This window comes from Phocoena sinus, chromosome 1 (genome assembly GCF_008692025.1).
Source record: "Phocoena sinus isolate mPhoSin1 chromosome 1, mPhoSin1.pri, whole genome shotgun sequence".
Classification (NCBI taxonomy): Eukaryota; Metazoa; Chordata; class Mammalia; order Artiodactyla; family Phocoenidae; genus Phocoena; species Phocoena sinus.
In genome coordinates, this window is record NC_045763.1 from 46,516,299 (window position 1) to 46,544,074 (window position 27,776).

The 27,776-nt window shown below is 42.4% G+C and overlaps 1 protein-coding gene across 1 annotated transcript in view; it reads right to left on the bottom strand.

Annotated features, from left to right (window-relative positions):
• Positions 1–1,311: 1,311 nt before the first annotated feature.
• USP24 (ubiquitin specific peptidase 24) overlaps positions 1,312–27,776 on the bottom strand; it is a 150,196-nt gene continuing 123,731 nt past the window's right edge. The window contains 13 exon segments of the mRNA XM_032626396.1: positions 1,312–4,013; positions 5,007–5,117; positions 5,458–5,544; positions 6,453–6,528; positions 10,748–10,826; positions 12,256–12,322; positions 14,584–14,649; positions 16,352–16,465; positions 17,327–17,448; positions 18,609–18,711; positions 20,245–20,337; positions 20,722–20,838; positions 23,181–23,277. Coding sequence (XP_032482287.1) covers positions 3,951–4,013; positions 5,007–5,117; positions 5,458–5,544; positions 6,453–6,528; positions 10,748–10,826; positions 12,256–12,322; positions 14,584–14,649; positions 16,352–16,465; positions 17,327–17,448; positions 18,609–18,711; positions 20,245–20,337; positions 20,722–20,838; positions 23,181–23,277 — 1,195 coding nt within the window. The 3' untranslated portion in view covers positions 1,312–3,950.

Genomic DNA, 27,776 nt, shown 5'->3' on the forward strand with positions numbered 1-27,776 from the left:
CTTGAGTACTTGTGCCCGTCCTGGGATAAAATCAGCGTCTTCCTCTCGCTTCCGAGTCCCCCCAGCAACCAGGGCTCCCCCTCCTTGGCAACTTCTGCCCCACAATGTTCTAGACGCGTGGGGCGCCCGTGTCCTTTCCATTCTCCTCTCCCAGCACCTGGCACAGGGCCTGGTGCAGAGTCAATGTTTATGGTATACGTTAATTATACGAGTGGCTGAGGCTTCTATAGTGAGTATTATGTCCATGGTCATTTTTCATGATTTGAAATTAAGAACAGCCTCAGGACTTTGCACCTGGCCAAGTATAACCATCCCATGCAATGCGGCCCCCCCCAGCCCCCAGCCCCACTCTGAGGCTGGCAAGCGTAGCTGTCTTAAGCAAGGCCTAGCTCTCAACAGCCCATGTTATAAGGCATCAGGGAATCGGCCTGCAAAAGCAAAAACCCTCTCAAACTCTATTTGCTGACAACTTAAGTGTCATGGAACGCGTTCAAGAGCGGCCAGCTGCTAAGGGCCTGACTGCCAGCAGGGATTTGTGTAAGTGGGCACGCTGGCACCCCTCGCCCACCACCCAAGAGTCGGGGGTCAGTTCCTTAGCTGTCCATGCCCGGATGGCTCCAAGATCTGAGAAAAGGGAACGACTGTTCTTGCAGAGGTTGGCAGCTGGTCACCGGGAGTTGGGGAGGAATGGGTGTGGACCGCAGGAGGAAGGTCTGGAGCAGCAAACACCCCAGGAGAGGGGAACCATGTGGGCAAACGCAGGACATTAGGGGTGAGGCTGAGACCTGCGGGATCCAGCAAGAAATCCAGCTTGACCAGGGACGTGATTTATGCTGGGGACCACTGGGAGACCTGAAAGCTATGGGGGAGATGTCTACAGGCCACTGGTCTGAGTTTAGCACATCCTTATCCAGCTTTGCAAATGAATCCTGAAATGGTCAGGGTATCCAGAGGAGGAAACAGTAAAAGGCTTAGAAAAAGAGCCTCCGCCCCTCATTATTAGAGTGGACCTTATTCAACCGTCAGTGCAAAGTACAAAAAGGAGGGTTTCCCTGGTGGCGCAGTGGTTGAGAGTCCGCCTGCCGATGCAGGGGACGTGGGTTCGTGCCCCGGTCCAGGAAGATCCCACATGCCGCGGAGCGGCTGGGCCCGTGAGCCATGGCCGCTGAGCCTGTGCGAGGCCCGCATACCGCAAAAAAAAAAAAAAAAGAATCAGCACCATTTCCCACCAGGTCACTGGCCCCTGGCACCCCTTCCCCCGACCATAGCCATTTTCTGATACACACAGAAAAATGTCAGTGAACCCCCAACTCTGTTTTTGAAAAATTTATTTTATACCCTCAGAAGCTAAGAACTGCCACTCAGTGAACCAAATTTAGAATTAAGTTTCTTCCCTAGTTTATCTACTTCCTTTTGAAATTTTATAAACAAGATTTTGTACACAAGAGGTAGCAGAGGAAAATTCCAGTCTGCTCGTTCCAAGCTCAAAAGGTAACGGCACACGCCTCGACGTTAGCAGGGAGGGTGGAGCAAGACAGGGTGAGTCTGGTGACATGTGCTCTAGGCCCGCGTTTGTTCTGTCAGGGCCGTGTGTGGGCTCCAGGGGAAGTCACGGGCCAGGTGCCCTTCAGAAGGCTCATTTGTGTTCTCTCCCAGGACGCCTCTAACGGGCTGATTCGGCCATCCTAAGAAGGGCCTCATGAAGGGAGCTTCTTGAGAAAACACAGCATTGAGTTTAGTTGTGCAATTCCTACTCGATTTGCAGACCATTTTGAAAGATTTATAAAAACATCTTGGTCCAAAAAAATTGGCAGTAAAAATGACCCTTCTTCCAAAGTAAGCCTGTCGTAATTGTCACTTTGTCGTATGACATTAAAAAAAAGTCATCAGCAGGTTCGTAGACTGCAGCCATCAGAAATCAAGGTTACTGGCAACGTGAAAGTGATGTTCCTCACAGCAACAACGTGAGCAAATCAACCAGGGCGCCTAACGTCAGCGGCAGGTGATGCTGGTCCTGAAGAACATGACCGTGAGGGAGCAGGTGCTGGGGGCTGTGGAAGGCATTGTTTCCATAGGAAGGAGGGGACAGAAGTGGCAATTTCACTCCTGAATCTGGGCTCCTGAGAGTGCAGCTGCCAGGGTGATATCATCACGCTTTACCACGGCTGGCATTTCAGCGTCACGCCCTGTGGGGTCGCTTTGTGAGGATGGGGATGGAGGGGACGGCTGGGGAGATAGTAGGACGTGGGTTATTCACGTGCTCAAAATCCATTCTGAAACATCACACTTGAGTTTGCAAGAACAGCAGAACCACGTAAAATCTGCCGGCTGCCTCTGACCCTTCCTCTGGGGCGCAGCTCTGCTCTTAGGTGTCGGCCCTCCACCTCCTCAGTGTCTTTTGACAGAAGCCACCACCAGCCTGTCACACAATCACAATCCAGCCTGGCTGCACCGTAACTTCAACCTTCGACCGTGAGACGACAGGGTCTGCAGTGCGCCGTGGGAGCAGCTGTCTGTCCTGTCACAGGTCCACTGAGCCTCTCTGACTCTGCAGATCTATGACTGGGGCCACTCGGCTCTTCCTGAGGCTCCCCTAGTCCTGTGCGTGCTGAGCACAGGACCAGGCAGGGCACACAACCAAAGGCAAACAGGGTTGAAAATGTGTGTAGTGACTCAAAACCCAAAACATACAAAATATATGAAATATGTTGGCATCCCCCCTCCCCTCCAGAAAAAGGGGGAGCTGGCATCTAACCTGAAATGAGTGCACGGTACAAGACTTGGGAAACACAACTAAATGGATGGTTGCTCAGTTGCTTACTAGTTATTTCTTGACCTCATCTTTTTAGTGTCAATTAGTTATGCTGAGGAGAAACTAAGTCTCAAATTCCTTCTCTGCGTTAAAATGTCTAGAAACTCACAAAGCAGTGTCTTTCAACTCAAATATTTAAACTTCATATACAACCAGTACCAAGGGTTTCAGTAATTATTTTTCAGCAAAAGCAAATGATTGCAGGTCACACGACTTAAGACTACAGTTTATTCAATATGTCTCCAAGCATTAAAAAGATGATTTTATGAAGTCAAACTCAATAAAATTATATCTTAAAGTGCTTTTTATTTTGCTCTTTTTAAAATCTGTTTTGGGAACAACTCGCAAATTCTTCAGTAACTGATGTCAAAGAACGCACCCTGCACTTCTGGAGAACACAGCATTTTCTTTTTTTTATTGCTCTTTCAATCTCAGTTATATCAGAAAAATACCTTAAAGAGCTTAATTTCCCAATTTTTGATCCTGGTAACATTTCATCAAGATCCAAGTTTATGCGCAGAGCTCTCATCCAGACCAGCCTGAAATTCTATACAAATAGGGAGACATATTAAATACAAAGGTCTGTGTAAACTGAATTCTTTAACTACTAATTTACAGTGAGAAGGAACTTTTATCACATATCTTTACATCATTTTAAATTGGATACGCCTATTCAATGTTACTGCAAGATTAAAAATTTGCCCGCACTCATCTAAAGGCAGCTTGCTTTTTTTTTTTTTTTTAAAATATAAAAACCAAAGGAATTTCTTTTGTAGCATCATAGAGAAAGCAACAGCTTTATCCTCACTCACTCTTGTTATGTTCGTGTAACAAACAGTCTACCACCGGCTTTATTTCCCAAAATCTCCACAAAAGTGTCAATCCACATACGGACTGTGCCCCCGGGGGTCAGCGGATCCACAGGCTGGAGTTCTTCCGCTGCCAAACAGCTCCCAGGCCTTCCCCGGGGGCTGAAGAGTGCTTTCCTTAAAACACGTGCTCCTCCCTTCACGGCAGGCTCTCCCAGTCCAGCCTCCAGGCTTTTCCAAAGGGTTCAAGGATGAGATTCTGATTTCAAAAAGGTCCTGAGCATCTAGTAACCGTGACGTGACTTCTCATCATGTGCTGGGCACGTCCCCTAGGGATCGACATCGTCCAGGTCACTTCTTAACTCGCTGATCATCATGGGAGATTCAGAACCCTTTGGGAAAGGAAAAGAAGTTAAATACATAGAGTTAAGTTAGAGAAAAAAGTTTTTCTATGCCAACGGACTTGTGTTCTGCAGTTTAAACATGTCCTCATTTAACTACTTAATGTTTATCAAAGGGCAACAAAACATAACAAGTGTAACACCTTATATTTGATAATTCCTGACTGTGCAACACTTTCATTTCTGTGTTCTCATTTAGTCACAGAAACAATCTAGTGACTTGCCTGCAGTCACAATGTGGCCTTGGGTTAAATCAAATCACTATGCTGAGTCTCAGTTTCCTTCTGTGAAATCGGGGTAACAGCGACCTCACGAGGTTGTTACGAGGATCCGAAAGATTTAGAAACAAACAAAACAGCACACAGAACATCAGCAAGATTCATTTAATGAGGCCTCTGTGCCATGCACTGTGATGGAGCTACAGAGATAGCTTTACAGAAGGTTACAGACCAGAGGGAGGACACAATACACGTCATTACATTTAAACCTGCTGCATTATTTTGCACATAGTAGGTGTTCAATAAATATTGCATTCCTTTTTCTACTATAGCGATTAATATTAAAAATACTTAAAAAATAAGCTTAAAATTACGCTTTGACTCCCCTAACAGATTTCAATGGCATGAGGCCCTTCTTTTCAAGGGTCTGTGTTTCCAGGAAGCCTGGTGAGAGCAGGAGGAGGAAGGGGTGATTCTTCATAACCCAGCAGAACAAGGTACCATCTGGAAGGACCACACCTGCAGCCTGGCTTTATCAGGACGCTCTCCAAGCTCAGCAGAACAGCCAGCAGAGACTGAGGCCAAAGCCGGGCTTAGTTTCACGGCGCAGCACTGTCCCGCTTCCTAAGCACACGGTGCCTGAGTCCTGAGCAGAGATCACTAGAGGGTGGAGCTGGTGTCTCCTTTCTCTCTTGATTATGGAGATTCTCTTTGGAGAACCTCAGAGCAGGTGCTGCCCTTTCACCCAGGACATGCCCTACTGTACCTGCTGTAAGTGCCTCTCTCCGTTCTCATTCGCAGGACTGCTCTCTGACCCGTTACTGCTTCCCGACTGCTCCTTCTCATTCAGGAGAGCTGTGGCATATGCTAGTGTGTCCTGCCGGAGATTGAAACACAAGAAAAAGTTAGGGGGTGTGCAGTGGCAGCAGCATCACTGAGGAAGACTACCCTTCACTTGACCTTTGGAGGTGATGCCTTCACATCAACCTCTGTGGCAGTGGGGGCCAGACTGACCGACTCTCATTGCTTTTCTTCCAGGCAAATAACTCTCAAACTGTACACCAACTTGCTGTCTCTTCATAGAAAATCAATTGTTTCTTCCAGCAGTACTCATTTTTAACCTACGCCTCTTTTCTGAGGCTGCAGTTTCTGAGAAACATACTAAAAATCCTACCTAAGGGATTTCAAGTCACACAAAACCAAAAGACAACTCTCACCTGAGCTGAAATTGTTCGCTGAAAAGTTTTTCCAGTTGATGTTTCATTAGAGACATTACTCTGCGGTGTCCAGTAATGTTCTGACATCTGAGACAGAAAGTCAAAAATGCCATCAGAGGACTTACCGGGTGGTCCACTGGTTAAGAATCCGCCTTCCACTGCGGGGGACGCAGGTCTGATCCCTGGTTGGGGAACTAAGATTCCACATGCCGCAGGGTAACTAACCCGTGTGCCGCAACTAGAGAGGCTGCATGCTGCGAACTACAAAGCCCACGCGCCACAACTAGAGAGAAGCCTGTGCATGCCGCAACCAAGACCCCACGTGCCGCAACTAAGACCCGACACAGCCAAAAACATAAATAAATAAAATAAATATTAAAAAAAAAGTCATCAGAGATGACAAATAAGCCCACGTGAGCCCATGATTTCTACCATTAGATATTACAGTACAAAAAGCATCTAGGGACTTCCGCGGTGGTCCAGCAGTTAAGACTTCATGCTCCCAATGCAGGGGGCCAAAGTTTGATCCCTGGTCAGGGAACTAGATCCCGCATGCCGCATCTAAGAGCCCGTGTGCCGCAACTAAAGATCCGGCATGCGGCAACGAAGATCCCACGTGCTGCAACTAAGACCTGGTGCAGCCAAATAAATAAATAAAATAAAAATTAAAAGCATCTAAAATAGCATATAAATTGACCCAGACTTTCTGTCACATCAGGAGATTCTTTCTTAGAAGATTCCACTTCCATTCTCAAGAGCTCACTAAAATATCAATATTATCTCTTATATAATCATCCTTACCTTTTTACCCATAAAATTAAAACACATGTATTAAGATACAAATCAAATGCATAAAGATAGGTATCAACTGTACTAAAAAAAGTCTGAACTCTGAAAATATTTTGAGGACAGTCTCCAAATTAGAGATTTTTCCTGATAAGATATGCTGCTATTGATTCCTATGTTATAGCCAGAGAAGTTAAAAACTCAGTCACCTTCTTCTGCAGCCACTGCACAGCCCAACTCCAGTGATGGGAGTTCTCCTTGAAGTATTCTTTAGCAGCAGGACACCTGGTGATCGGAGGAAATTTTTATTAGCCAAATGCTTTCTCTGCAAGTATACTTCTTTAACATATAGTACTTTAAAATTTGGAAACACAAGTGCTGCTTTCATTAAAGTTCAGTTGTCTTTACAGTAGATGTGTACGTTTTTTTGGTTTGGATACATTCACATGTTTAAACTTCAAAAGGCAGTGAAAGATAAATATGTGGTGAAAAGCTTCTTACCGACCTCTAACTCACCCACCGCATTCTACTAAAATTCCAAGCTGGAAAATGAAAAGTAAAATACCCACAACAAATTGTACGCTTAATAAATAACCTGTTTATTTATTTAAATTAAAGCATAGTTGATTTACAATGTTGTATTAGTTTCCGGTGTACAGCAAAGTGATTTAGTTATAAATATACCTTTTCAGATTCTTTTCCATTGTAGGTTATTACAAGATGTTGTATATAGTTCCCTGTGCTACACAGTAGGACCTTGTTGTTTACCTATTTTGTATATAGTAGTGTGTATCTGCTAATCCCAAACTCCTAATTTATCCCTCCTCCACCTCCTTTCTCCTTTGGTAACCATAAGTTTGTTTTCTATGTCTGAGTCTGCTTTTTCTGTAAATAAATTCATTTGTATCATATTTTAGATTCCATATATAAGTGATATGATATTTGTCTCTCTCTGTCTGACTTATTTACTTAGTGTGATAATCTCTAAGTCCATCCCTGTTGCTGCAGATGGCATTATTTCAATCTTTTTTATGGTTGAGTAGTATTCCACGGTATATATATACACCACATCTTTATCCATTCCTCTGTCGATGGACATTTAGGTTGCTTCTATGTCTTGGCTATTGTAAACAGTGTTGCAATGAACATTGGGGTGCATGTATCTTTTCAAATTAGAGAGAGGTTTTCTCCAGATGTATGCCCAGGAGTGAGGTTGCTGGATCATATGGTAACTCTTGTTTTTAGTTGTTTTTTTTTTCTCTGCGGTACGCAGGCCTCTCACTGCTGTGGCCTCTCCCGTTGCAGAGCACAGGCTCCAGACGCGCAGGCTCAGTGGCCATGGCCCACGGGCCCAGCCGCTCCGCGGCATGTGGGATCCTCCCGGACCAAGGCACGAACCCACGTCCCCTGCACCGGCAGGCAGACTCTCGACCACTGCGCCACCAGTGAAGCCCTGTTTTTAGTTTTGTGAGGAACCTCCACACTGTTTTCCATAGTGGCTGTACCAATCTACATTCCCACCAACAGTGCAGGAGGATTCCCTTTTCTCCACACCCTCTCCAGAATTTATTATTTGTAGACTTTTTAATGATGGCCATTCTGACCAGTGTGAGGTGATTACCTCATTGTAGTTTTGATTTGCATTTCTCTGATAATTAGTGATGTTGAGCATCTTTTCATATGCCTATTGGTCATTTGTATGTCTTCTTTGGAGAAATGCTTATTTAGATCTTCTGCCCAGTTTTTGATTGGGTTGTTTGTTTTTTTTGTTATTGAGTTGTATGAGTTGTTTGTATATTTTGGAAACTTAGCTACTGTCCGTTGCATCATTTGCAAGTATTTTTTTCCCAGTCCATAGGTTGTCTTTTCGTTTTGTTTATGGTTTCTTTTGCTGTGCAAAAGCTTAGAAATTTTATTAGGTCCCATTTGTTTATTTTTACTTTTATTCCTATTGCCTTGGGAGACTGACCTAAGAAAACACTGCTACAATTTATGTCAGAGAATGTTTTGCCTATGTTCTCTTCTAGTAGTTTTAAGGTGTCCAATAAATGACCTCGTGATAAAATCAAACTAGTCTTTAACTTTTGTGATTTAAATAAGAATGATATTATGGGAAAAACTATTTTAAAATGTGATTTTGGAGCACCCCTGCTTTCCATTTTTATTTGCTCATCTAGAAAGCTGTCCTTATTTGAAGACACTACCGACGGGGATATTGCCACTAATGTATACAAAATGTGATATGTGCAGGGTATGGAAGCACATATAAAGACACTACTGATGTCTGGACTGTGTGTCTGCTGGCATCAGACATGCTATGTGGCCCCAACACTACTTGGAAATGCCACTTTTAGGCAAGGCCTTATGATGACATGTTGCCAATATGAAGCCTAATTAATGAACGCACAATTGTGGCAGAATGATTTCCATCTGTGTCTACAATGTTATGTCATCTGGAAAACACGTGTTCATGCATTATTTCAATGGGGCTCTCAATTTAAATCTGTTGAGGATGCTCAAATGCAGCAGATTAATCCCAACAGATTTCTCATTCTCATTCTGGTACAAGTCCAAGGATGGCAATACCCATGCCTAAGAATCAGCGAAAATCTGGAGCAAAATAAATTAAACTATAAAAAGAGCTCGGTGCAAGACTCAGTGATGGCAGTGCAGTCCGCTCAATAACCTTGGGTTACACTCCTGTACATAAATCCTGAAAAGACAAAATCTCTGATTTGAAAAGATACATGAACCCCAATGTTCACTGCAGCACTGTTTACAACAGCCAAGACATGGAAACAACCCAAGTGCCCATCAACTGACAACTGGTTTAAGAAGATATGATGTGTATATATATACACACACACACACACACACACACACACACACACACACACACACAATGGAGTATTACTCAGCCATAAAAAGAATGAAATATTGCCATTTGCAGCAACATACATGGACCTAGAGAATATTATACTTCGTGAAGTTAGACAAAGACAAATATTATATGATATCATTTGTATGTGGAATCTAAAAAATAATACAAATGAATCTATATATAAAACAGAAACAGACTCACAGACATAGAAAACAAACTTAAGGTTACCAGGGGAAAGGCATGGGTGGGGAGGATAAATTAGGAGTATGGGATTAACATACAAACTACTATACATACAACAGATGACAAGCAACAAGGATTAACTGTACAGCACAGGGAACTATAGTCAATATCTTATAATAACCTATAATGGAAAATAATCTGAAACAAAATATATAACTGAATCATTTTGTTGTACACCTGAAACTAACACAATATTATAAATCAACTATACTTCAATTAAAAAAAAAATAACCTTGGGTTAGCATGCAGTCACTCTGATCTTCTGTTGGCCAACGTACTAAATCGGGGAGCTGAAGTTGCAAACCACTCAGGTTCCTTCTAACATTGAGAACCTTTGCTTTCCAAGGGTCAACTGACAGATGAATAGATAAGCAAAATATAGTGTACATATATCTATACAATGGAGTGTTATACAGCCTTAAAAAGAAACGGAATTCTGAAACATGCTAAGATGTGGATACACCTTGAAGACATCATGATAAGTGAAATAAGCCAGTCAAAAAAGGACAAATACTCTGTGATTCCATTTATGCGAGGTACCTACAATAGTCAAATTCATGAAGATAAAAAGTAGAACGACGGTTGCCAGGGGCTGGAGGGAGGAGGAATGGAGAGTTATTATTTAATGGGTACAGAGTTTCAGTTCTGGAAGATGAAAAAAGTTCTGGAGACTGACGGTGGTGATGGCTGCACTAACAATGTGAGTGTACTTAATGCCACTGAATTGTACACCTAAAAATGGCTAAAATGGTGAATTTTATGTTATGTATATTTTAGCACAATTAAATAAAAAGAAAAAAGAACCTCTGCCTTGAAGTCAGTCAGCCTGTGATCAAGTCCTAGCTCTGACGGCAGGCATGTCACTTAAACCACCTATGACATGGGACTAATACCAGTACTTAACCTCATAAAGTTGTTGAAAAGGTTAAATAAGAATACAGGCGAAGTATTTAGCATAGTGCCTGGGTTCATAAGTGTAATTAGCTGTTATATGACTTTGTCTCTTGAGAGACAAGTTTGAAAGTGGGGACCTAGAAGCCGACACAGTTGGTAGTTGACTAAAGGTCTCCTGAGTGAAGGTTCATCAACTTTTTGTTGTCGAGGCCCCTAAATCTGCCTTGGACTCCTGCCCTTCCTGCATAAAGCCTGATGGTTTAGCATTTTTTTCCCCCTTGGATTACATAAGATCTGTTACCTTTAACACTCTCCCTCCACATCTCTTGGAGATCGTTTGAATAGTTGTCTGTACCATCCAAGCAAGCATGCCCTGACTGGGTCAGATTTTCTAGGTACTAAAACAAGGCAGATTTTTCTCTTCTGGTCATATTTGACTTGTAACTAAAACACCATTTCCTCATTGCATTTCGAGTCAATACTTACTTCTGAGCGAGAGTTACAAGAAATTTGACGCACTGGTAGCAGCGGCTGCTGTCCACGTGATTACTGTGGTGCATCAGAGCTGAAGGGACAGAAGAGGGAATGTTAACAATAAAGCACTAAACTGACAGTGGGTTCCGGTGATGACAGCTCTCTTGTTCTGAAAACTTACAACCAGCTCTTTTGATAAGCAGATAGGAAACTTAACAAAAACACGGTGGTGCTGACTCAACTGGATTCCCTAAATTCTAGTGGGTAGAAACACTAAGTAGTATTCAAGAAACACACAGGGTGGTGAAAGTTTGACTTTTACAAGAACGGAAAGGAACTAAAATTTATAATGGCTGATAATTCACCTAGAGGCCTTCAAAGTTCTCCATCCACCACACTCCTGACACAGAATGGTTAAAATACTTTTACTGTGATAAATGGACATGTATGGTGATTGTTCAGTTCAAGAAATATTTTCTGCTCTTTGCTTTTAGCATTTAAAGATAAATAACAGCTGATCCTTAAACAACATGAGTTTGAACTGTGCAGGTCCACTTATATACGATTTTTTTCAAGAAATACATATAGTACTACACAATTTATGGTTGGCTGAATACTCAGATGCAGAACTGTGGATACGAAGGGTGGACTCTGGAACTTGAGCGTCTGTGGGGTTTGGTATCCAAGGTGGGTCCTGGAACCAATGCCCTGTGGGTACCCAGGGATGACTGTAATGCCTGGTCCCTGCTCTTGAGCAGTGTATCCTCTGTAAGTTCCAGAGAGCCTGGGGACTGCCCTGAGCAGAGTACACCATTCCAAAGGGGGTGGGCTAGAATGCTGTAGCTACAGAACCTTTTTAGCATAAATTTCCTTTCTGCAATAAAAAGAGATCCTAAAACTTCTCTTAATACATAGCAAAATCTAAAATGACTCAAGTTAACTGGAAACACAGGTGGATGGTGGGAGTTGGATAAGACTATTTTTAACTAAACTTTTCCTAAGAAATAGCTCATTAAAGCCACTTTAGCCTTCTGGAAGAGAAAACTCTGTCAAAAAACTTTTATGAATAGACAATAGAAATTTGGGTGCATTCATACCACAGGTAAAAAAAAAAAAAAATTACATTTCATGAGCTTGACAACATCCTGCGTCTAAGGTTTTAGTTTTTTCCTCCTCAATGGCTGCAGAGTGGGATGAATGATTTCTTGCTTAAGTGGACAAACTTTAGCTTGTTGAAGAAAGTCACAGCACCCCCAAATCTTACCTGACCCAGTAAAAGGACCTCAAACTGTGTCTTACTAAAAGTAGGAGAGTGTCCAGGGCGATAAGATCCTCTGGCTCTAATTCTCCTGACTAGAATGAGGGAGCCTAACAGCCCTGACCAGACTTCTCGTGGCTTCCTCACTGATCCACGCCAGGCAGAGCGTGGGGGGCAGACCCCAGGGAGGAGAGACTGGCTGGAACGATGAGCTCTCTGCACATTCACTGCAGACACTTCTCCATAAGGCAGCCACACTTGCCTAGTAATCCATTTTCTGTCTCAAACACAAATTTGACTCGCTCCACTTGTATGGGATCCTCAATGACCTGGGAGAAGCAGGAAACAAAGGCTGGTAAATGAAGGAAGGAACTTGTGTTACAGCCACTGGTGCCTTTAAAACAAAATAATTCAAGAGATTATATAGTTTCTAACATAACAAAACCAAATACAAACAAATATCAAGTCATTGCCATATTTCTCAACAATGTATTAAATTTTAAACTAGGGCTTCCCTGGTGGCGCAGTGGTTGAGAGTCCGCCTGCCGATGCAGGGGACACGGGTTCGTGCCCCGGTCTGGGAGGATCCCACATGCCGCGGAGCGGCTGGGCCCGTGAGCCATGGCCGCTGAGCCTGCGCGTCCGGAGCCTGTCCTCCGCAACGGGAGAGGCCACAACAGTGAGAGGCCCGCGTAACGCATAAAAAAAAAAAAAAAAAAAAAAAAAAAAAAAATTTTAAACTAAACATGAAAAACTATTACGTAAGTAATATCTGAAGATACACTTATTTTCTAATACGTGTTCTTACCAATAACATCTAGAGTTCTCTGTGGGTTATATGGACGCATATTTCATGATCCCAAGGATAAGAGGTTTATGGTCTACAAAAAATGTGTCGAAGTTTTGATATAACACATGCCTACAAGTTGATGTGGCGGTTTACGCCACGCCAAACAGGGCTGGATCTACATCTTACTCTCGCTGTACTTCTAATGCCCAGGCACCGAACCGTGCGTGGTGCCGTAAACTAAATGGGCTGCCGTCGGGCAGATGAACAATACACAGTCCCACCCCAAGGAGCAACGATCCTCCAAAAGCCCTAGGACCAGAAGGCGGTAAAGACCAGAAAGACAGACTGCTTAGAAACGGCACCCATGAGGTACTGCCATATTCAAAAGTGTTTATTAAATGCCTACCCTATGCCAAGGCCTAAGGGACCTAAAGGGAACCCAGGTCCCCCCCCTCCCGCCCCTCTTTAAAAAGCCCCTGGGCTAGTCTCTCACTGGCTCACAGTCAGTCACCAAATTCTACTGATTCTCTTTCTAAACACCTACTGTTCTGGCCTTTGCTCCCTCTACTCCTGTCTCTCCTTAGTATAAGCCTTGTTATTTCACATTCAGATTACTGTCACAGACTCCTATGTGGTCTTCCAATTCCAACCTTGCTTCCTTCTTTAGTTCATCCTTCAAGACAACTGCCGGAGGAATCTTTCTAAGAAATAAATCAGGTCACATTGCTTTCCTGCTTCAAACCCTTCCATGGTGCCCATCACCGACGGCAGAAGTTGCTAACTTAAATGTCTACAGAGCCCAAGATGATAAGACGTGAGCCACGCGGCAGACAAGAGGAGTGGTGAGGACACTGGGGAACGGGAGACCACAAGCCTCATCGAGGGGGTGTGCCGCTGCTGTGCTAGGTGATGGGGCGTGGAGGAAACGGAGCCAGTGTGGCCAGGTTACCTGATTCCTCAAGACAGGCTGGGATCCAGAAAGTAAAAAACAAGACAATTTGCGCCAACTTAAATAGACATGTAGGTGGAACTTGGCCACCAGAGTACCACCACTGACCTACAGGGAAAAGTCTACACGCACTGGTACCTGAAGCCTTTCCTGGTCTGGTTTGGGCTTCTTCCCCAAGCCCTACGAGTTCCCACTCCTTCTAGCTCTACCTCTACAATTAACTGAGCAAACCAGGGGTTTGGTGGAGAGAATGGGATCCAGGGCCAGTTGCTTGGCTCAGATCCTGGCTCTGTCACTTACTGAACAATGGCCTTGGGCAGCTCACTCCACCTCTCTAAGTTCAGCTTCTAATAAAACTATATTTCACTGATTACAACTGAATTTTAGCCCCTGCTTTTCGTATTTCTGAAATTGGGATGGACCCTACGGTGGATTACGTTTCAGTTTTTTGGATCATGAAGGTGTTTTCAGTAGTACACAGACAGTCAGTGGTGTCTCAGATTCGAGTGAACTGTAGAGCCAGCCGTTCACCTCTGCCGGTCACAGGGTCACACAAGATCACATCTGAGCTGATCACAGTTTCCTGTCCGTGGTGAGGCCTTTGCTCTCTGTACTGTGATGGCCTGTGTACTTGTCTGGCTCCCTCACCAAACTGCAAGTGCCTATGGGGCAGTTTGTTATCGCTCACTTCTAAGTCAGTAATGCATGAAAAATGGCTGAGATGAAGAGGACTCAGTGAGTACAGACCAAAGGAGAGCAAAGGCAACACAAGGACACACAGTTTTTATTCACGAACACATGCTGACTAGTAAATGCCTAAATGCAAGTGAATTAGATCATTTATGACTTACCAACATCTCATGAAGTAGTTGGAACGTATTCTTTAACTCATGGGGTGGAGCTGTTTCTAGTTGGTTCTGAAATATTTTTTAAAAGCACAAAGATTCCAGTAAGTCTTCAGTGGAAAGCACACTGGAGTGGCAACCAACAGTGCTGGATTCCAGCCCTAGTTCTACCACCTCCTGGCTGATATTGGGCAAGTCGTTCCCTTCTCTGCATCTCAGTTCCCCAAATGCTAAATCTGGGGACTGAAACAAACAACCTCTATGGTCCTCCCACCTCTAACCCTCCTTGATCTTTTATTATGAAATTAGGAAGGAGACAGGAAAAAAAGCAGAAAGGAAGGGAGATAATTTTCAGTCACTAAACAAGCCTAAGTTTATAGTTATATTTCATTTATACATATCCTATTTTGTTGAACATGCTGGAGTAGCTATGAGAATGCAAATGAGAGCGTTCTGAGATCAGCATGCTATGAGTGAAATATATAACGAAATTCAGCTTAGGAAGTGGAAAAATCTACCAAGACACACTAAGTGAAGAAAGCAAGGTTCAGAAAACTCAGAGTCCTGTGCATTTTAGTAACCTTGTACATATGAGTAGTAGGAAAGGATACTGCATTACAGCGCCGCACTTGCAAGGCGCCAGGTACGGTACTAAGTAAGTGAACGAGGCCTGGAAAGACACACATAATGTGACAATACTGATCCGTGGGGTAGGGTGGAGAGGGGATGAGCCTGGCTGGTGGTGGTCAAGGTGGACTTTGGCCTTGTTTGCACGTTTTAGTTTTTCACCAAGAGAATGCAGTTATGTATTATCCATGTAATTAAAAATTAAAGATGAAAAACAAATAAAAATGCTAGGTGTAGGCTTAAAGGTTTTTCTCATAATCCCCAGCAAGGTAGTAAACAATATGGTTAAGAGCACAGCCCTGGAACCACCCGGCTAATGTTCAAACTCCCACTCCGCTACTTACTGGTTGTGTGACCCTGTGCCTCAGTTTCTTCAATTGCAGAATGGTGATAAAAACATATCTACCTCAAAGGACTTATGTATTTGAGAATTAAGGGAGTTAAACAGGTAATATTCTTGGAACAGTGCTTGGCATTCAATAAGTGCAACATAAATAATTACTTTGGCCTTGTTTGCACGTTTTAGCTTTTCACCTAGAGAATGCAGTTACGTATTACTGATCAGAGCTTCATAAATGAACTGCATACATTACTATTTCAGAAGGTGACAAATATCAATCTACTTTTGAGATTTTAGAGACTGCCTGGGGAAATAATCTAAAACTGTAAAACCATTTTACACAATAATGGTCACCACAACATTATCATTAACTACAAAATATTATTCTTAATAGTTAAGAATTGAACCCAATGCAAATGTGCATCACTAGGAAGGGAATGGCTAAGTAAATTATGGTACATGAGAGAATGAAATAGACTCAGATAACTTTTAATGATATGGAAAATACTTATAAATGTCAAGTGAAAAAAAGGACACAAAATCATAAAGACAATAAAATCCCAATTATGTTAAAATACATGCATAGAAAATAAAAGGGAAATGTATGAGAATATTATAAATGGTCAGACTTTGAGTTCTTTTTTATTCTTCATTTTAAAAAAAACCAATAAGTATATACTATTTTTATGATTAGGAAAAACAATTAAGATTATTAAAAGAAACATAGTGCCTGGGAGCCAGAGGAATGCTTTCCTAGTGTCTCACCCACAGGCTCTCAGGCTATCACTGGGTTTCCTGAGGTCCTACCTTAATGAAATGCAGCATGGTGAAGGAGAAATGCTCGTTACAGAAACAGCAGTACACCACCATCTCAATGAGCGCCAGCAGTGAGCCTGTCAGCTCTCGCAGAGCAAACATTACCTAGCGAGAGGGCAGAAGAGGAGTAAGCCTTTCTTCTGTCACAGGTTACTATTGATATGCTGTTTCTGACTTTCACTGAAATTTGCTCAGATTTATGATCATCAACATTGCCTCAAAATAGTCTGAGTCTGTCTGAGAGTTAACACAATTTGTGCAAATGTGCACCTTTCTCTCGGGAGTCACCTTCATCAGATTTTTAAAGGTAAATCTCCTCCTCCCCCATTAAAATAACCACCGATAGATCCACAATATTAAGCTTAAAAAAAAAAAAAGAGATATATAGCACAGCACTGTTGATGTAACTAAAAACCAGTATGATTATGTTCACAGTCATATATATGTAAATCAAGTAATGGAAGGACTGGAAGATTACGTTCTCAAGAGGGGGTAGTTCTGGGTGGAAGGGAAAGGGACTCATTGTGGATGGGCCACAATGGGGGGTTGTGAGCAGCCCACTTCCATACTCCCGAGGTTGAAAAACCCATGTGCTTCAGAGCTGTAGTGTTCCAGGACCAGGGACACATACAAGAGACTGGGAATAAACTCTCTGATAATAAACTGAATGGCTGTGACTGGGGAGGTGCCATGTACCTAGCTGCTGGGACCTGGAGGGGTAATTAGCTGGGCTGGATCTTGAGCCCCAATTCTTAGTTGCAGACAGGACTAAGAATATTTAGTCCTTATTTCTTCCTGACACACATACAGGAAATAAAATTATTTGAAATAATCACTTCTCTTAACAATACTCCCCTTCATCAGAGCAGCACACAAAATACAACTTATAACAAAAGGCATTTTTCCTCAAAAAGAAGAAAACAGCTGAAACAAAAAGAAAGTGGCTTTAGCAGAATAAGTACATACCTCTAACAGGTAAGGTTTCCCTTCGGACAAGAACAACAGGGCTTCGACTTCCTCGTGGAGGGGCAGCAGGGGACTCGAGGGGGCAATGCTAATAGGCGGCCGTTGTTTAAATACACCCGGAGCTTTAGGGGACCAAAGAAAAACCCACTTTACTGGATATTATCACATGAAATCGACTCTACAAGGCAAAGAGATCCCCTCAAGATTCATACATGCAACCACTGAGCACCTACAACTGTTCCCTCACAGACATGAGATGGGAGAAAACACTTACCCCTCTCTTTCAATGTATGCCCAGGATGTAGGTGTAAGACCTCTAGACTCCTGGTGATTCCACCAAAGACAATCTTCCAAAGAAGTTAAAATATACAAAGTGCATGAAAAAAAAAAAAAATGCCCAAAGTGCCTCTGAAGAGACCCTGGACAAGGCACTTCTGTTGCTCAATGGCCAACACCACCTGTGCTGTGCAGAATTAACCCACGTGGAAGGGGTTACCCCACATGCTAGAAAAGCAAGGACTCTCACTCTCATTTTCTTTTGCAAACCTTTCTAACTCATGAATGCAGTGGCTTTGCCTCTGTAGATGAGCGAGTCAGAGTTTAGGAAGCATACTCTAGCTCACGACCGTCTGAATGCTCTCCCACGTCCCTTCAGACAGCCAACGGCATTCCCAGATCAGAGGGATGCCCTGTGCTTTTTATCTAGTTTCCTGGTCAGATGACATGAAAACCCTACCACAGGCTCGGGGGTCAGAGGCTTGCATTCCACACTGGCTGCCATGCCCCTGACTAGCGGTGAGACTTTCAGGGGCTACTAGACCTCTCCCTATTTCAGCTTCTGCACACACAGGAGGGGAACTGCCCTCACAGGTTTGCTGAGAGGATTCAACACAACAAACTGCGAGCCCCACGGAAAGGTACAGCACACAGGAAACACTGACTACTTCTCAGCTGCTTTCCTGTGTTATCACTGTTACCGTTGCTGTCATGACAAGGCCTAGAAGCAGTGTAGAAATGTACCTTTAACCCTAGTGTGTTGTTAAATACTTCTATATCCCACCCCAAAGAAATGACTGGCTTGCTCTTGTGACAAACTAGTAAAATAAGGTGAAGTTTAACGTGGACTGAAACAAAAAACTTTAAGTGTTCCTCAAATAGCCAAATGAGAAACAAGTAACACCCATTTAACTGCCAACGTTGTTACTCTCCACGTTACACGTGTTACTGACAAACTCACCATGTCTCTGTTTTCCTGATGTATTAGAGACAGGTTAAAGCTTACCAACGTTTCTTTGGGAAGAGACGTCTGAGTGCAAGATAAGCAATGCCACTGTATTGTGAAGGTTCCCAAATTCTCGTGCTTGTGCCGAACTCCATCGACGTATCTGTTGTCAGAGAAAATAAAGTGGATGTTAGTGCTCTGGTTAGAAGGGTGTGTGCAGGTTCCTGATACTCTGAGCCACATTCTTTCTCAATGTGTGACAGTAGGACAGGTCAAAGTCCAAAAAAGTCATGGGTTTTAAGCCAGCTTAAGAGTGGCTTAACGCAGATGTATATTAACTCGTATTCTAAAACAAATCCATTTATGTATTGAATTCAGGTACTGAGCACTCACCCTGTGCCAGGTAATTTTCCTACACCCAGTATAGTGGGGAAAGCCTGTGAGGCTGGAGGTCTGCAGGCCTGGCTCTCCTCTGCCACTCGCTGCACCACACGGATGTGGGTGAGTTCTCTACCTGACTTCCTTGTGTAAAGACAGAGATAACCTACCTGTTCCGCCCACTTCGTGGTTGTGAGGACCAAATGAAACATGAAAGGTAGAATGTTTTCAAACTCGTGTGCTCCATAAATGCAAAACAATATCAATCATACAACATAACACCATTAATTAAATCTTATTTAAATTACAAAGAATTTAAATCAATCGCCAGTGTCAGTGGCATCCCTGATAAGGAAAAGCTCGAAGTGAAAAACAGATACTGTAAATCTCAACATAACGTCAACACACAGAGCATGTCAGTATTTGTTTCTTTAACACTAGAGTCACAGCGGCAAGGTGGTATGAGAGGAAGCTGAGAGGAGGCCTAAGTAGCAAGTCTGTCTCCCTTAATAAAGAAAGGAAAGCTTCCCTAGGCAATGCATCACATACAGGGGAAACCAGAGCTTTAGCCCTGTGACCTTGTCAAGGTTCTCACAAGTCACAACTCTTCTGAGCTGTAATTCTTGCCTGAGAATGGGGAGGAAACTGCCTGTTTTACTGAATTGTGAGTTTCAGAGGTACGGCGTGAAAAGTAACCAGTTCCATAAACAGTGTTTACCATTACAGCATGTTCACATTTTGTGTATTTTAAATCTATCAAACAGAAGAAATACAATGATTGGAGAAACACACCAATACGGGAACTCCAAACAGGAGACTCATTTTCTGATATATCTGACCCTGTCATCACGAAACCACTTCCCTTTCATTTTCTGAATGTGAGTATTACACCTGCAGCAACATCGTTCAGCGTGTAATGGTTCAACCCCACATCTGAATCCTGGCCTGTGACCAGCATCCCGTGTAAGCACGTCCGCCAACACAGCCTGCTCACAGCCCCAGAGAGCAAGTGGAGGACCCAATGCCACTATTTCTTGAATGCTTTCGAATCCCCCAGGCAGAACCCACCTTTCCTCCTAGGTCATTCAGCACGTTGCATTTTGAGTGATATCCTAGTCAGTCATTCCCATTGCTTACAGCATTTAGAATAAATTCTATGAGGAGGCTGTAAAAATAACTGAACTCCAAAGAATTTTAAAGGCTATGTAGTACTTATACCCGGACTCTGATGAAATTAATATTTATTCCCTACAAAGAGAAACACTGTGGCTTCCAAAACTGTGGCCACTTCGCGGGGATAAATGAAAGTAGGCATTACCTGACTGTTCTGCCGGTTGGCCCCCAGGAGAAAGCTGATCATGTGTCGCAGAGCTGAATGCTTCAGAAGAAGATCTCCGGCCCTAATTCCTTGCTGTCACGAGATATTGAGAATGACAAATTATATTCCTATCCAGACAGAGATCTATTCCAAAAATACAGTTAAATGAGAAGTCTTCAGTGGTCAGTTAAGTTTTTAAATGGTATAATTTACATGTACTTGTTAAAAATCTAACAGCCCTGCAGTGCTGCACAATGGCCCCTAGTTTCAATGCAGACTTCTACTCCAACAGTAAGTAACGATCCCTACGTACACTGGAATTCTTGCAAGTAATATAATTGCACGAATTAAGATTTTTAAGAAGAAACACTCATAAAACCATATCATATAGATCCTATATTGACCAGTCTGAATTTTTTGCCCATATAAAATTCCTTTAGACTATCAATCTGCTATATTAGGAAAAAAATCATTTACCTTTTGTACAAAAGTGTTGAACAGGAAAAAGTACTGAGCACAGTTTTTACAATTTTCAGGAACATCTTTATCCAACAGAGCAAGTAGTACCTCCAGTAACTGATGAAGGCTCTTTAACTGATTAGAGGAAAGATGAAATTACATAAAGAAAAAGAGTATAAGACAGACATTTGTAACAGGATTAATCTGAAGTAAATCACCATAAGAACAAAAGGAAAGTCTGATTGATACAATCCAGTCTCAGATTCAGATGGATTTATGCTTTGGAGAGCAAAAACAGAATTATCAATTTGATCTTCCAGGGAAGACTGGTGGAACCGTAGAAATAATTAAAAGAAAAGCCTAGTTTTGTTTCCTAGCTTTCAAACTCAAGGGCACGGTTCTACTGCCTAATCGTCACATTTTCTGCAGAGCCCATTTCTTTCTGTCTCTTAAAAGGCTGGGGGTTTAGAGGTAACATATTTCTGAATCCCTCCCTCCACTATGCTACTTCTTCACATAATCACAGATGCAAAGAATAAAAAACACAGACACAGGCATAGGGGCTAGAAATCAAGCCAATGGAGCAAATGGAGAGCAACAGCCTGACAGAATGACAACGGTAATATCGACTCAACTGTGAACTTACTTGAAAGCCCGCTGACGCCTCATGGAAAGCTTTGAAAAACATTTTATTTATTTAGAAACCATTTTGGTCATCACATTGCTTCTTCTTTCCCTCCCACCCCAACTGTTTTTGGACAAGTCCCTAGAAATTCATGTGTGATCTGAGAATTAAGACCAGCCTTACTACTCTTTATCAGTTCATTTCCTCTGGAGATGGTTCTCACAGACTTTCGAAATATTCCCATCCATCCTGTCACACTCGTTATATACAGTAAAATCTACCATTTATGTAGCACTTCATTTCAAAGTACTTTACAATATAAAGTGGGTAGCAAGAGGTACCATTTCCATTATGGGGTAAAAATAGACATAAAATACATCAGCTGGATATCAAGTAGAATTTACTGAGGCAAATGGTTTATGTCCTCCACCACTCCCTTCCCTTTCTCCCCACTGCAGCCCTGCCTTTAGAGGTTGGTGGGATGATGCCCCATGGCCTGACCCCATCTGTAGGGAGACTACACTAATTCTGCCTTTATCCTTTGTCCGGGTTTGTACATGGGAGGAAGGAGGAGAGTAAGAAGGTCCTTATGTTAAATATCTGAGAAAACTTCCACAGGGGTACTTCAGAGCAACGGTATCCTAACTGTCCTAAGGCTGCTCCCAATGACCTATTTTTATATATTCTGCAACCAGGTAAGGTTTTGCCAAAAATGGTTCTGCTGTTTAAGCTGATCGAAAGCCAATGCCTTAGAGTAAACCTCCACTTCCTTAGGATCCCTGGAACTGAGAGAGACAGTCTTCCTCTAGGTCCTCCCTGAAGAGTATATTTGACCTCCTTCTCCATCCTGGATTGAGCGGAGCTCCTGAGCATGTCTGGTCTAATGGTGCACCCCGGCTCAGGACTGCTGAAGGAAATAAGTGCCTGGGTGCCAGGCACTGGGTGTGGATCAAGGGCCTCTTTAAAGGATTGAACAGTAAAGCCAACATCTGAATCTGAAGCAGCAATTCCTAGAATTTGCCTTCAGTTCATTGAGACCCTGCCTCCAGCCAATTTATAAGGAGTTTATAAGGAGCCAATTCGTTCTCAAAACAACATTTTTCAAAGTTTTCCATGTAGTGTCAGCTGTTTGAAACAGCAAACTTGGGAAGTAACTGCTGTATTTGCTAGGACTTCATAACAGACTGTATAATCAGACTCATGTCATTTATGTCCCTAAGACTTAAAATTTGGGGGGACTGAGGATGATAATAAATACCATGGTTTGTTTTAGCACGTGTGGCATTGTGAACCAGAAGAAAATATGTTACAGAAAACATGGTTAAGAAGAAGAAGAAATTCAGAGGAACAGGAACAAGGATTAGGGAATAACGGAGATCAAAGAAGGAACTATTGTGGCCAATGCCCCACACTGGACGGCACTATTTGGTCCGGCTGCCAAATGAAGGTTCGGATCATGAAAATAACTTAGGAGGGAAGAGACAAAGCCAGGGGTGGCTCAAAATGACTGTCGGTCTAGACTAGAGACTCTAGACTCAGGTTGGTCTTAATGCAGAGAGATCGAACACAAACTCTCAAGAGAAGACTCTGAGAAGGAAGTGCTCTAGACAGAAAATCCTGACACAGACCAAAGCAGATCTGAATTCCTAGCCTACCCTGACATCTGGGATCTGAGGAGAGGAGGACAGAATGCCTTCTAGCCTGGCATTTATCAGGAAGTCAGTGCACAGAACGTGTATTTTATGTGGATAATTACCAGACTCTAATCCTAGGCTTTCTTTCTTATTATATGCACTTTAAAACATTTGGTAAAAACAGAATGTGTAAATAACATTTAGAAAACAAGACTGACCTTATCCTGATAAAGCAAGGCACTGTCTAGGGTTTTCTCCAGGATGGTGGCCACAGCGACACGTACTTCTCTCACATTGCACTCCAACAAGAAAATCCTAACATAGAGAGAAACGTGGTGTGAAAAAGCAAGATAGATTTCTATAACCCAACCTTCCCAACATGGTCCCACCTACTGTCCAAGAAAAAAAATACTCCAAGATGTCAGCTCAAGTCTCCTGAGAGCGTCAGCACACACAGGCCCTTGTGAGGGAGGAAGGAGGAGAAAAAGGAAAACAAGACCCTTGAACACAGAAAGTGGATTTTTTCCTGTTTCTTCTTCCTCTAAGATGAGTATCTGTATAAATGTAAATTCAGACTTCAAGAGATGTACAAGCAAAGAACCTAAAATTTTATAAGTTCTGTTCACTCAGGAGTAGTTCTCCCTGGCACCCCTTCAATGTCTCAGAATAAGACATAAGTTCAAAATTCTGAGTCGACACAGCACCTCCCAATCCCCCTGTGCACCTGGTGTTTCCATCCTTTCACTTTCCTCTCCTCTTCCCTCCCAACGTTTCCTTATCACTCAGTCCTCTCAGAAGCATGTGAGGCTGAAAAGGTCCTGCTTCCTTCTTTTCTTCTTCTTCTATGATGATGATGATGATGACGATGACAGCAGTTTTAAGGTTTATCAGCCACGTCCATCATATTTGGCACACCCAGTGTTACACTGAGATACTACACTGCCCGCTGCAAAGGCACGACCCAATCCAATCCTCCACACCACCAGGGCGGTAGAGGCAGCAGCCTCAGATGTGGCGGAGGGCACGGTCAGGCAGAAACATCTGCTCCCTGGTGCCGGGCAGTGGTGGTAACTACCTGAGAGCAACTAGGTAACTGCATGCTTCCCCACAGTCAGCTTTTCTTTCTCTGTTTCACACACACACCCTGACATGACAACCCATATTATAATCAGCACAGTGAAAACTTACCTATCGTTTCTAATATCTCTTAACAGAAAAGTCTCGCTGTTCCATGAGCAAGATTTAATATAACAGAATTTTGATGACCAAAGGCAAAGCTGTCCTGAGGCATTCTTTCAGGTCACAGCAGTGAAAGCTGCTCTGGTCCCTGTCTGAGGGCAGCATTTGCTGACAGCCCTGCCCTCCTTCTCCCCACAGGAAGATGACAGTGGAGCTTTCTGAAGCCACTTCACTTCTGCTCATTGCACGTAACTGTCAATGCTCAGCATTAGCTACCTCATGTGAACCTGACACAAGGCTCTGTTCAACATCCACTAAGATTCTAAGTGGCAACTCCAGGCAAGTTTAAAAGATAACAAGTACTCTTGCAATATTTAGCTCTAGATGTCTGATCAGATTTAGGTACAATTCTTCTGGAAAGAATATCTACAGGGGGTGCTCCACATTTCCTATTACAGACATTAGGAAGCATCGTGAGAATGCAAACCCAGAATATGGGCACTTCTACAGGACTAATGACCTGTCTCACGCCAGTTAAATGGCATGACAGAAAAGGTGGTGGGGAAACGGAACAATTACAGATTAAAAGAAACTTAAGAAACATACAAACCAAATGGAGACCAAATGGAGCTCATTTGGAGCCTGATTTGTACAAATTCAATGGTAAAATAACACTTTTGAGACATCTGGGGAAATCTGAACATGGACTGGGTACAGGATGATAGGAAGGAATTACTATCATTTTTGTTTAGAGTGATGATGGTAAAGCACTCATTTTATTTTTAAACTTAATCTGTTAGAGATACATGCTGAAAAATTTATAGTGAAATTATATGATGTCTGAAATTTACTTTAAAATATTTCAGAGGATAAAAGAAAAGTATGCATGTGAGCGTGTGTGGGAATTGGGATAAGCAAATAAGATTGGCCAAATGCTGACAACTCAAGCTGGGGATGGGTACAGGAGAGGGTTCGTTATTCTGTTGACTTTAGAGTATGTTTAAAAATTTCCACAACATAAAAAAAATTTTAAAGATGTAAAGTACCCTTCCTGTTAGTAGTTTTAATTGCTTTAGATCAATTTGCAAGCATTATTTGCTACTAATTTAATTTTTTACACTTATAATTACATTTAAAAATTGTCCCCCGAAAGGACTACAGAGGGGCTAATCTGAGAGACAACAGCCTCTTCACACGCACAGTTACTGAGGTATTACTACAGTGTATGTTTATTTTTTAGTTGTAACAACGACAACTTAAGCTATCTTAAAAGTTCTAAAGAAATAAGTAATTAGAGAAAGGAGAATATTAATTCGATAATGATGAGTAATTGGGCTTTATAAAGAAAGAGACAAAATATAATAAACATTACCAGGAACATTCAGATTAGGTAATTCACTAGATTCTTTACCATTAGGAATTCAAAGAAACCAAATCATACTACCAAAGGAAGTTACTGTAAATAGAGCTGCAATGAACATTTTGGTACATGACTCTTTTTGAATTATGGTTTTCTCAGGGTATATGCCCAGTAGTGGGATTGCTGGGTCACATGGTAGTTCTATATGTAGTTTTTTAAGGAACCTCCATACTGTTCTCCATAGTGGCTGTATCAATTCACATTCCCACCAGCAGTGCAAGAGGGTTCCCTTTTCTCCACACCTGCTCCAGCATTTATTGTTTCTAGAATTTTTGATGATGGCCATTCTGACTGCTGTGAGATGATATCTCATTGTAGTTTTGATTTGCATTTCTCTAATGATTAATGATGTTGAGCATTCTCTCATGTGTTTGTTGGCAGTCTGTATATCTTCTTTGGAGAAATGTCTATTTAGGTCTTCTGCCCATTTTTGGATTGGGTTGTTTGTTTTTTTGTTATTGAGCTGCATGAGCTGCTTGTAAATTTTGGAGATTAATCCCTTGTCAGTTGCTTTATTTGCAAATATTTTCATTGAAGCTCTATGTACAATAGCCAGGACATGGAAGCAACCTAAGTGTCCATCAACAGATGAATGGATAGAGAAGATGTGGCACATATGTACAATGGAATATTACTCAGCCACAAAAAGAAATGAAACTGAGTTATCTGTAGTGAGGTGGGTGGACCTAGAGTCTGTCATGCAGAGTGAAGTAAGTCAGAAAGAGAAAAACAAATACTGTATGCTAATACATACATATGGAATCTAAGAAAAAAAAAAAGGTCATGAAGAACCTAGGGGTAGGACAGGAATAAAGACACAGACCTACTAGAGCATGGACTTGAGGATATGGGGAGGGGGAAGGGTAAGCTGTGACAAAGTGAGAGAGTGGCATGGACATATATACACTACCAAACGTAAAATAGGTAGCTAGTGGGAAGTAGCCGCATAGCACAGGGAGATCAGCTAGGTGGTTTGTGACCACCTAGAGGGTTGGGATAGGGAAGGTGGGAAGGAGGGAGATACAAGAGGGAAGAGATATGGGAACATATGAATATGTATAGCTGATTCACTTTGTTGTAGAGCAGAAACTCTCTACAACTCTGTAGAGCCATTGTAAAGCAATTATACTCCAATAAAGATGTTAAAAAAAAACAAAAACAAAGGAAGTTACTGAGTTTTTCTGGAGATATTTAAGAGCGAGCCTGCTTAATGGCAAACTAAATATTTTGCCATGTTCCTTTCAAATGGATGATGATTCTATGACGTTCTACTGCTTAACACAATACTCAGGAGTCCTAATGGGAAGATACTTTGGAATTAAGCTGGAAAAATGGGTGAAAGGTTATTTTTAATGCAAACTCTAAAGGGACAGGCAAAAACACTTCAAAGAAATGTTTATCTGTTCTCTCTTTATGAACTGTATGCATGTATTCATGCACAAATACGTGAGCACTTAATGCAGGGAACCAAACGGAGTAGCTTCTGCCCGTCAGGAAGCTGAAGTTTAGCGGAGGAGACAGAGCAAACAATAGGGCAGATCTACTTTAAATTGGGTGGCCCTTGCCATCTGCTGGATGAGAAGGTGCTTTCTAAGCAAAGAGTAGAGGGGAGACTTTCAAATGGAGGGAATAACTGGCAAAAAGGTCTTTAGGCAGGACAAAAAGCTTCGTGTGTTCAAGGAATCAACAATCAGGTGAATGATAAGCCAGGTGGAAAGTGAAACACACAGGCAAAGCCCATACTCAGGTGAGGTCTTTTGTATCACATTATGGCAAAGATTTTGGATTTTATTATAAGTGCAGTGAGAATCCACTGAAGAATTTTTAAGCAGAGAAGTAACATAATCTGTTTCAAAAGAACCCTTTTGTTGCTGTATGAGGTACACTGGAGGAGGCAGAGGTGGAGATACCAAGCAGGCCGGTGAATGAATGTCTGAAGCTCAGACCTCAAGATGAAGGGGATACGGGACCAGGAGTTTCAATTAGATCTTAACTTGCCGCCGCACGACGATCTCCCTTTGGGAAGGGACTTGCATTTCTGAATTCCTTGTTGTCTGTTTTAAGTTGAGAGATCCAGAGCATATTTGCATGCTGACAGAAGTGACCCAATAGAAAACTCTGGAAGGTAAAGACGCCAACTTCCTTGAGAAGCTTTGCTCATGTAGAGAGATTCACTTTGAGAGGAGAGAGGATGCTTCCTCCACTATATCAGGAG